Source organism: Chamaea fasciata, unplaced genomic scaffold (genome assembly GCF_029207755.1).
Source record: "Chamaea fasciata isolate MVZ Bird 193981 ecotype frontalis unplaced genomic scaffold, bChaFas1.0.hap1 SCAF_17, whole genome shotgun sequence".
Lineage (NCBI taxonomy): Eukaryota > Metazoa > Chordata > Aves > Passeriformes > Sylviidae > Chamaea > Chamaea fasciata.
Genome location: NW_027094102.1, coordinates 2,559,656 through 2,570,448, shown reverse-complemented (window position 1 = coordinate 2,570,448; position 10,793 = coordinate 2,559,656). Strand labels below are relative to the sequence as shown.

General features: G+C 48.3%; 1 protein-coding gene across 1 annotated transcript; it reads right to left on the bottom strand.

Annotated features, from left to right (window-relative positions):
- Positions 1–391: 391 nt before the first annotated feature.
- TFAP2C (transcription factor AP-2 gamma) lies at positions 392–10,349 on the bottom strand. Its single transcript, XM_066198680.1, has 7 exons — positions 10,082–10,349; positions 8,432–8,908; positions 8,114–8,165; positions 6,314–6,536; positions 5,574–5,692; positions 4,079–4,220; positions 392–2,344 (listed from the first exon to the last, which is right to left on the bottom strand). Exons 1-7 carry the CDS (start codon positions 10,127–10,129, stop codon positions 2,065–2,067), a joined length of 1,341 nt encoding a protein of 446 aa, XP_066054777.1. The 5' UTR covers positions 10,130–10,349; the 3' UTR covers positions 392–2,064.
- Between the last annotated feature and the right edge of the window lie 444 nt (positions 10,350–10,793).

Genomic DNA, 10,793 nt, shown 5'->3' with positions numbered 1-10,793 from the left:
GGGGAAAAAGCCCAATTTCTTTTCAGGAAAGTTTGGCTATTTTGCATCAAAAATTCCAGCTCCTGCCTCACCTCCACAGCACAAAGCACCTTGAGGACTTCCCGCAAAACCTAAAAACTTCCTCAAATCAGTAAAATTGGGCCAAAACCAGATGGGAGACCTCTCAAAATTCCACACCCCAGGTTTCTGTGGGTATCTGGAGACAGATTATTGCAATCCAGGCAGAATGGGCAGGAGACAAAGCTGGTGGGATTGGCAGAGTTTGTGTTTGAGCTGTTAACCTATTCGAGTAGGAAGAAGGGCGAGATCATGACGTCTTAGGGAAAGGGGTAAAAAAAAAAAAAAAAAAGAAAAGATTCTTGGAGATACATAACGTGTTTAATTGAAACCATTAGTTTTGCTGGCAAACAGCTTCATCTTTCTGTTCTGCTAATCCGAACAAAGTGCTGCAATTATGACTCAATACATAATGTCCTCTAGTGCTACTCGCCCCACGCTCCCCCAGCAGAGAAAGGAAAGAGAGCTGCTCTCAGTTAACAAAACATTCCATGCTTCTAGCCAGAATACTTTTATTGTATGGTTATCATATACATCAGAATTATAGTGGGAACATTTACAAATATGTGAATTATTCCGTATTATAACCTCCATTATTCACATACACACTAACTCACACACTCAGGTTTTTTTTCTCTTTTTTTTTTTTTTTTTTTTTTGCATGTCTACTCAGTTACCGGGTGAATGATGCACAAAATTATTGCTTTGTGAACAAACACCTCCGATTAAATCTAATCTTCAGTGGCAAGAATTGAGATTTAAAAAAAAAAAAAAAAAAAGTCTTAAATACCCTGTATAACATACCTGTGCATAAACCTAAAAGATATGTTTAGCTTACCCATTACCTTTGAAATACTTACCAAAATTAAAATTTGAAACCCATTTATAAAAAAAAAAAAGTATTAAAAAGTTCACCAGTATTTACAAATCCGATTAAATTACACATAAATAAATATTTACATTCAACACACTGCTTCCCTTAATACACATAAAGCCTCCCTGGAAGTATTTTTTGGCCTTAGTAGGCAAAAAAAAAAAAAAAGTTTAAAAAAAAAGGTATGTGCCTATTCTTTCAAGTTTCCCCCCCAAATTTAAAAACAAGACAATATAAATACGTGAATAAAGCTGCAATATCCTTAGACACAGAAAGTGAATCTCCTAAAAGTATTTTCAATTTGAACTAGACGTTGCTAAAAAAATACCAAGGTAATAGAAACTGCAAGCCAACATTGCTGCAGTTTTTAAAAGCCTGAATATTTCTGTAAAAAAAATCAGCATGTCAAATGCCATCTTAACTCTAGTAGGATTTTCGTACTTTTCTATGTTAAACTGAAAATAAAGGAAAAAAAAACCGAAATAAAAGAAAAATACAAAAAAAAAACCAACCCACCCAAACAAACAACCCCACAGAATAATCTTACTATTTTCAGGTGTTCATAAAAAAATTTAATGCACATAAATCTCTGTACCAATGTTTAATACTGCTTTTTGTTTGTTTGTTTTACTGTTGCATTTCGTGAGAATGAGCCCTGGGAAATCGTCTCAGAGAGCAGAACAGGCTTCCATCTAAAATCTGTCTTTTTAAAAGAGAGCTACACATGAAGCTGGTCACCCAGCAGACATGGAGATGTGGGAATCTAAATAAATCTCTGTGTATAATTCCATCAAACCCCTCCCTCCCCTTTTATAGCACCACTTTTACAGCAAAGGATTCAACACCCTTGTCCCAAGTACTTATCTTCAGGTAAAAATTGCTTCCAACACAAACAGGGATACTGCAGCTCTTAGCCAGACTTGTCTCATGGATCCAGCAGGAGTGAAGATCCTCAATGACTTTTATTTTTTCCTCTCCCCGTTTTTTCCCCTTATTTCTTAAAAAAAAAGGAAAAAAAAAGAAAAAAAAAAAAAGAAAAAAACCACCCAAATCTCTATATTCCCCCCGGCAAGATCATCTCAGTCTGCGTGTAAGAGGAAGAGGGGGCAAAGTCTGGTTGTTTTTTTCTCCTTTCACTTCCTGTGCTTGTCCATTTTGTCAATGGTTTTGTTGGTCTCTGCGGGGCTCTCGGCGTTCATGTAGGATTTGTCTGCTATTTTTAACGCTTCATTTAGGTAGTTCTGGACGGATGTCATGGCAGCACAGATGGCAGCGCTCCCAAAGCCATGTGTGATCAGGCTAAAATGAGTCAAGCAGCCCTGGATGCCAGGGTCCAAGATGGGGCTGGGCCTCGTGTTTCCAAGAGGAGTTCTGTCCTGAGTCAGGAGGTCTGTGAATTCCTTGCAGATCTGCCTGCAAAACACACACACACACACATACAAACACAAAAGGGTGTTTATTTTACACCACGCAAAATAAACAAAAACAACCAAGGGAATTTGCATCGGGTATTTGGGGTATGTGGAGCAACTATGAGAAATTCTATCTAAAATTAAAACAAACAAAAAAAAAAAGTAAAAAAATTAGCATCATTTTAAAACTATAGGCAAGGGAGATTAGATTTCTCGATTTCTGTCTATTAGCACCACTTCCTGACGAGCCTTCTGTTGCATCCCCAGCACACACACACAAAAAAAACCACTCTGCAAAATAATTTCTCTGGCTCTGCATCATTTGCTCCAGATTCGAAGCGGGGAGTGGGAATCCAGCGCTGGTTTCTCTGAGAACTTTCCCAGCTGCAGCTGAGTGGTTCAGAAAGGCTGGAGCAGCTGAAGAGGAGATGATTTAATTGAGTTGTGTATATTCCATGTACATGCAGGGAGGCCGAGGCCCTGATCCTGCAAACACTCACACATATGCCTGGCAAAACATGAGTGCTTAATAATGCTCCAGCATATGTTGTTTGCTTGCTTGTAAATCTGTCCCCTTGAAGGGATTTCACAGGAGCTGAGCAATCTCAACAGAACCATCACTTTATCAGAATTTCTCAGTCTTCCAGAGGATTTTTAGTAGTGCCAGCAGCAATGCCAATGATGAAAACGCTCAGGGAGCAGGAGGAGTGCTCAGGAAAAATTAGCATAATGTATGAACTATGGGCACGGGAGACTGGATTTCTAGATTTCTAAATTTTTAAGAGATCTGTTCTTGTAAAAGTTCTCTTTCAAAGGAAGGCTGGATGGATTGAACACCAGGAGTGTGTGTTTTGCACGCCTGGTGTGAGCACAAGGCCAGAGCAACTTTCTCAGCCGTTCAGGAAGGTTTTTCTCAGCTCCTCTGCAGGTGGAGGGTGCTGTCAAAATCAAAAAATGACATCGACCCCAAACCAGAAAACTTCTCAGAGCAGAACAAACCATGAACTGAAGCTGTGTTAAACCTGGGAGGGGAGCTCAGGAGGGGAAAGGGAAAAGCTGAGCACTCCAAACATCAGTTTTAGATAAGCTTAACTCAGGTATTTCCTCCCAGAGACCTGCTCAGGTCGGGGTTTATTCACAGGTGCAAGGTGTCTGCACAACAGCCAGAACAAAGCTCCTCTGCTTCACCCGGGTCTGTCACAGGGATTTGCTGAAGCACAGGGACTTTCCACGCCTACCAAAGGATGCTTCCAGTGAACTATAAAAATCTCCAGCCACAACAGGGGAAAAGGGACTCTCCAGCAGCTCCTGAGTCCCAGGGGAAAGCTGGGAACTGCTGCTGCTGCCAAATTCAGCCGTGAGCACACAGGGGCTGAGCTCCCCTTGCTCCAGTCCTGACCCTGCTCTCCAAATCCTCCACCCTGTCACACCTCGGAGCTGTCCCAGTGTAGGACTTTTCCTGAAGTTTTTTCCTGAACTTGGAACAGAACTGGTCCAAGCTGCTTTAGTTACCTACAGGCTTTGTTACCCTTATTATTGGTTCAGAGTTAAAATAGAACTGCTGCCACAGCTGAATCCAAACCAAAACCAAATAAAAAAGAATTGCTTCATCTCCCCTAATTAAAATGACGCGCAAAAATCCACCAAACTATCTCCCAGACACAGACGGTCACAGTCAGACAAAAACACGTTCAAAAAGGAGAGGAGAGAAAAAAATCCAAGCTGAAAATCTTACTTTGCAGCAAGCAGCATGTTCTTCCTGTTTGCCATCTCGTTGCGGCCCATGTGTGGTCTGGTTAAATATTCAGCCACTGCTTTGGAAGGAAATTCTGTCTCACACACGTAGCCAAAGTCACGAGCAAGATGCACAGCTTCACCTGGATGGGTGAAAGGGAGGGCTCGGTAAATTGTACAGTATCATTTATTGGATGGAAATTGGGGATATTAAGGAAAAAAACGCTGTGGATTTTTGAAGTGTATTCCCTGTTTTGGAAAGGGACACCATTTTATCACTCACTACTGTTTTTTAATTGATGGATCAGTGTTTCTTTGTAAGTTTCTATCAAGAAAAAAAGATTTACAGGGTGACAGCTACCAAAAAAAAAAAAAAAATTATCTTGCTTTTATACTAGAAAGAAAAATTCCTGTCTCTGTCCAGAATAACTGCACAGCAAAGAGCACAATTCAGTCAAGATCAATCAGTCCACTGATATTTAAAAGTATCTGCCAACTAAATCCCAGAGTTATGATAAAGTTTTCAGTTTAGTCTGCTTTTGAAATACTTTTTCGTAAGAATTTTCAGACAGAAAACCAAATTGCAAGGTGTATAACCAGGTTCACTTTTCTCCTTAAAACAATTTGATCAGGCTTAAAATAAAAGAGGATTGGTGTGATCAGTGCAATGTGCCTCTATGTGCCTGTGCACGCTCATCAGCTCTCTGAAACTTCCAAGGAAACCTTTTAAGTGCAAGTTTAAAATGCATTTTAAACAGCAGGAAGGTTTTGTTAGATCGCTTTTCACTCTTTCCATTTCAGTTGCTGCTTCTGTTCCTATTAAACCGTGGCACTGCCAGGAGCTGCTGGGAACAGGAACACCAAATGTAAACCACACACGTCCATGTACACACACCCCTCAGGTCAGCTGTCCTGACAGAGGGTCCACGGAGCATGGCACACATTAAAGGGGCTCCGGTTTCCTAGCAGGAAGTCCAGAGCTATAAATCTCACTTTAATAAGCTTGTTTATTAGCAAAGCTTCTGAGCACACCGCTGAGGTAGGGCAGGACTGCATTCAGCTGTCCCAGAGCCCCAAAGTTTCCCAACAAGGAACCAAACCCACTCAACGTGAGAAGTTTCACCCCTTTTTGCCTTGCCTGCCTCGCCCTCGTGAAACCCCAAACAACCCTCAGGAGACAGAGTGGACAAAGGTGCCTTTGGCACATCCTGGCAAGGAGGAATTCTGCGTCCCTGCAGCATCCAGGGAAGCAGGAGGAGCTGGGTTTGTGTGAGCAGGGCTCACATGGGAGAGAAGAGCCCTTCAGAGGCAGCACAGCCCTTCTTTAGGAGCTGCAACATCCCCACCATGATCCCTTTAAAACAAACAAATGTTCAGGGTTTTTTTACCCCACATTACTTTCAGGGACTTTCTAAGCTTTGCCTGCTTTGCCTAGAGGATGAAAGTTGTGCACAAGGGGAGAAAGTTTATTTTTAAGACACGCTCAGGGAACTGACCTTCCACCAAAGATGTCAATAGTGTCACATTTGCAGCTTTCCTTCTGCCAGCAGGAAGATTCAAGCCAATTTTATCCAGTTTTTCCCTTAATGATCTGCCACCATTTTTAGATTTGGCTCTGTAATTAAAGAGAAAAAAAAATGGCCTTATTTATCCTCAAGGAACACTTCTTTTTAGGATGAGAAATTCCAGTTACTGACATTCAATAGGGTTCTACTGGGCTGGGGAGAAGATAAAAACCAGGCTCTTTTCAAGTGACCTACTTTTTAAATGCTCTACTTCAAACACAGCAGGTCAAAATCAAAATATTTCAAACTGCACCACTGAAACCAACGGCTGTAGAATGATCACAAGCCAAATTAAGCGTATTCAAAAAAAAAAAGGACGTAGAAAATGTCAATGTTATGATTAATCAGGAGTATGAGAGTTAATAATAAAAAAAAAATCATTCCACAGGGTCCTGGGAATCAGAGTGTGCTGGTTTTGAGACAAAACCTCAGCTCTAAACAGAAAACGAGAACCCTTGTCAGAGCTGTTAACAGCACTTCTCCAGAGGCAGCAGAAGTGCAAACAAGTTTTATTTCCAAAGCCTGTTGGGATTCAGCGTCTCAAAAACCAGGAGCTCACTCAAAGGCTCCGTGGCTGTGCTGCTTGTGGCTGCTGACACACGGCGAAACACGGGGAGAACACAAACACCGGGGGAATACAGAGGGGAGGGGAGGGAGGGGAAGCATCCTACCTCCTGAGGACTCCTCCTAGCAGAGAGGCATTGAGACACTCCGGGGGCGAGAGCCGCCTCTGCACCTCCGCCACCGTCACTTTGTACTTGGACGTGGAGCTGAGCAGGGACAGCCTGCCCGGCACGGAGCAGAACACCTCGTTGGGGTTGATCACCACCCCAATTAATCCATCCTTCTGGCAGGGCAGGCTCAGAGCGCTGTTTTTCGTTAGGGAGATGGGACCTGCGGGTGGGAGGAGGGAGAGCAGGTGTTTTCGTAAAAGGGAAAAATAAATAGGAAGTGGCTAGTGAGTTTTCTGTCTATAAAAGCAATCCGGGAGGGAGGGTTTTGTTTGGTGTTTAATGCTCGGGCCACTGGCCCCCCCTGTGCTCAGCATCCATCTGCAGCACAGGGAGCCAAAAGGCCCCAAAACTACTCCTGATTTTATCACTGGATTGCAAGGAGCTGCTGAACACAACAAATAAATATATATACATATATAAAAATTTACATATAATATATATGTATTTTTATCTTTTTTTTTTTTAACCATAACACTAACACTAAGAATGCTGTTCAAGGCACACACACACAAACCCCACACGCCTCTGGAGCAGCAGGCTGCAACGCCGTGCTCACAAAAACTCCACTGCCACAACAGGCTCCAAATTAGCATCCTCCAGCTACTGCCAAAACTCTTCCCGAGGCAGGGCAGGGAGAAACCTCCCAGCTCCTGCTGGGCTTCGTCTTCCACCTCGCACACGCAGATTTAAGAAACCGCCTTTGGAATTTAATCCCAACAAATTCCTACCAGGCAGCAGCAGGGCGGAGAGGGACGCAGCCCAGGGGAGAACCGAAAGTAAGGAGCTGCTGCTCCTCGTTAAGAGCTTCAGCCTCGAGGTGAGGAGGGACAACAAAAAGCCTTCGCCGAGGAGCAAACCGCAGATGCAGCTTTTCCATCCCCTCGCCCAGTTCACCCCAGCGCTGCTGGTGAAAGGGTTAAAGAGCCGAGGTCGGCCCCACTCTCTCTCCCGGAGGGGGAAGATTTGTCAGTGGTGCATCTGACAGCGAAATTATTCTCCCATGAGCTAAAGGCAGCAATCAGCGCTCTGACACACACTTCTGCTTTTCCTCAGTTAGGCATTTGTTTGAAGTCTTCAGAGGAAACTTGTGATTTCTTTTTTTTTTTAAAGCACAAATTTGTTTAAAAACAAAAGCAAGGGGAAAAAAAACCCCTAAATTACTGTAAATTGAGTCAATACGTCTTCCTCCTTCCTCAAAACCTCAGCTACAAACCAATTTCGATTAAGATAAAGCCAAACAGTCTTCTGCCAGTGAACTCAGTCTTTTCTCAAGTCTTGAGAAGAAGTTGAAAAATAAAAAAACAAGTTGGGAAAAAAATAGGGAAAAAAAAAATCTGTCTTCCAGTGTTAGGAGCAACAACAAAAAAAAATTAAAAAAAAAACCCAAACAAACAAAAGAAAAGCCCCGTGTCACTTTACACACATATTTCAGGAAAGATTTAAATCGGTTCAAGGTCCTGGTTTCGATTAAAGCCATAACACAAGAGCTCACGAGGGGGGACAATGGTGTCCCCGGAGGAATCTCACGCCCCGGGGCAGTTTGTCCCCGCCGCCACCTTCCCTCGGACAGCGTTAGAAAAATCCAGCGACAAGAGAGTGGAAGAAAAACTCCTCCGCCCTCCCGATCCCAAAGGATCGGTCTTTTATAAAAATAACAGGGCGTCACTTCACCGGTGCGTCACGAAACTTTTTAACTATTGACAAGGGAAAGTAAAACTGCGGTGCCACCTTACTGACCTTTTCTAATGACTGTCTGGTCATGCATTAGTAAGTGTTGATCTTCCACATTCTGGAAAGAGAAAGGGGGGAGAAAGTTTCGCACCTGGAAGAGCTGAGAGAGGGGGAAAAAAAGCTTTTGGGGAAAGCCACCCCCTCCCCGCGCACCCGCATCCCGAGGGGCCAAGGGGAGAAAATGAGGATTTGCCTGCAGGGACGGGAACGGGATGTGCAGAAGGGGAGAAAACGAGGATTTCTCTGCGTGGACGGGGATGGGATGTGCAGAAGGACGCGGGGCCTGTCCCGCCTGGCCGAGGGGGGGGTCGGGGCGCTCCTTACCTGCACCTCCTCCATCTGATGGGCCATGTCGTGCAGGCCCAGGTTATCGGCCAGCGCCGAGGCGTCCAGCCCGTGCCCGTGGGGCAGCAGCAGCTCGGAACGGCGGAAAGTCTCCCGGCGGCTGCCGGCGGAGCCGCTCTCCAGCGCCGAGAGGTGCGGCACCAGCCCGGGGCGGGCGTGCGGGGCCAGCCCCGCCGGCTCCTGGCTCTGCCGGTTCGGCCAAGCGCTCTGCTGCTGGCTGGGCGGAGGAGGAGGCGGCTGGTGCAGGGGGTTGATGGAGAAAGGGTCCCCGAGGTGCGAGTAAGGGTCGCTGGATTGGGAATAAGGCAGCGGCTGGTACGGGGGTGGGAAGTAGGGGGGCTGGAAGTCGGAGGCGCCCGAGTGCGAGAGCGGCGGGGCCGGGCTGTACAGGTGCTGGCTGACGGCGGAGAGGTGCGGCAGCCGCGGGTTCCCGTTGCTGCTCCCATCGTGCCGGTCCTGGAAAGCACACAGGGGTGGGGGGACAACGGGGTGGCCGTCAGCGGGGCTCGGGGGACGCGGCGGCGGCGGGTGGTGGCACTGGGGAAGGAGAGAAGAGAGCGAGGGCCGACCCCCGCTCCCGGCCAAGGGAGTTTGGTGTTTTTAAGGCACTTGGCGGAAGGAATCAGCCCCGCTCCCAGGGAAGAGGTGACAAAGCAGTTCTGGCTGCTCTCCTCATCGCGGCTACGCCAGAGGAACCCTTCTCCGGCTTGTGCAAGTCACCAGAATAGTCAATAAAATCAGAAAAAATTCAAAGCCGAGGCGCAGCCGCGTTTCCGCCGCGCTGCCTCGGCTGGGGAGGAGACGGCGGGACCGGGGGGAATGCGGAGCCCTCGGAGCGATGGGGGACCCCCGGCACCCCCATCCCAAGCAGCCCCGAGGGGCGCCCGGGCCGCGGCTCCCGGCTCTGCCCGACGGGGAGGGACCGCGCTGCCGCCTCCGGCCGCGCCATCGCTGCTTCTGCCCCGATTCCCCATCTCCGCGCCCAAAGCTGAAATGTCTACATTGAGCTGATCCAGGGATTTGGCAGCTTCTGGCTTCACGGTCATTAAAATAACAGGGCTAGTTAATAAGAGGTGAATGGGGTCCCAATGGAGCGTGAAGCGGGGACTGCAGCTAATCTGCAGGAGCCGAGCAGGCGGAGCAGCGGGGCCGGGGGGACACAGATGAGTTCGGAGAGATCAAAACCCGGGAGAGCACCTCGAGGCGGGTGGGAGCCGCTCCCGGGGAGGAAAAACGTGGGAAGGAAGGGTTCGCCCTGCCCGGCTCTCCTAGCCGCCGCTGCTACCTGCCGGCCCCTCCGCATCCCGGCCGGTGCGGTGCGCTCCGGGATCCCCCGGTCCTTGCGGGATGCGAGCTCGGTTCTCTCAGCTGAGGCCCCGTTTAATTCAAAAGTTAAAAAAAAAAAAAAGGCTCGGCAAAGAAAAATGTAAAAATGTTATATAAAAAATGAAAATAAAAGTTCGCACGTCCAGAGGAATAAAAAAAAAAGAAAGAAAAGTGCAAAGCGGGGGTCTTCGGGCAGGAGCAGTCGGCGCTCCCGGGGCTGGCAGCGAGCGGAGCTCCGGGGCGGCGGAGCCCCGCGCCGGGACCCCCGCTCCCCAGCGGCGACCCCTCCCCGCAGCCTCTCACCTCGCAGTCCTCTTCGTACTTGACATTATCTGCTAGTTTCCACAACATGGCGTCCAGCGTCCGGACCAGGTGCGCGGTGCTGCGAACGGAACAGCTCGGCCCCCGCCACGGGCGGTAAATCCACGCGGGCGCTGGGGACGAGCAGCGGCCCCCCGGACGGAGCTCAGTTGGCAGGCATGAAGGCAGCTGACGGACTAACCCTCCGCGCTTATGGTCACTCGGCTTCTCTTTTTTTTTTTTTTTTTCTTTTTTTTTCTCTCTCTCCTCTTTTCCCTCCCTGCCCAGACGCCCTTAATGGCAATAGGATTATCCTAACTCCTCCCCAGGGATGGCTCGGGCGCCGCGGCCGCCAGCCACTCAGGAGGGAGCGCGCAGCCCCAAAGCCACTCCTTCCGCGCCCGCGGAGGGTGGGCGGGCGGCGCGGAGCCCGAGCCCCCCCTCTGCAGCCCCCCTCGGGGTACTGGGGCTGCCCCGCGGGGAAGGGGTCAGGCGTGGGCATCCCCCCGGGCTTCTTCCCCCAGATCCCCCACTGCTCCGCTCATTTTTGGGGCTGTGGGAGCGCTGCCGGGTGTTCTCCAGCTCCCCCACTGCTGCGATCTTTTTTGGGGGCTGTGAGAGCAATGCTGGGTGCTCCCCAGCTCTCTGCTCTTTTGGGGGGTCTGTGGGAGCAGTGCTGGCTGTTCCTCAGCTCCCCCATGTCCTGTGATCTTTT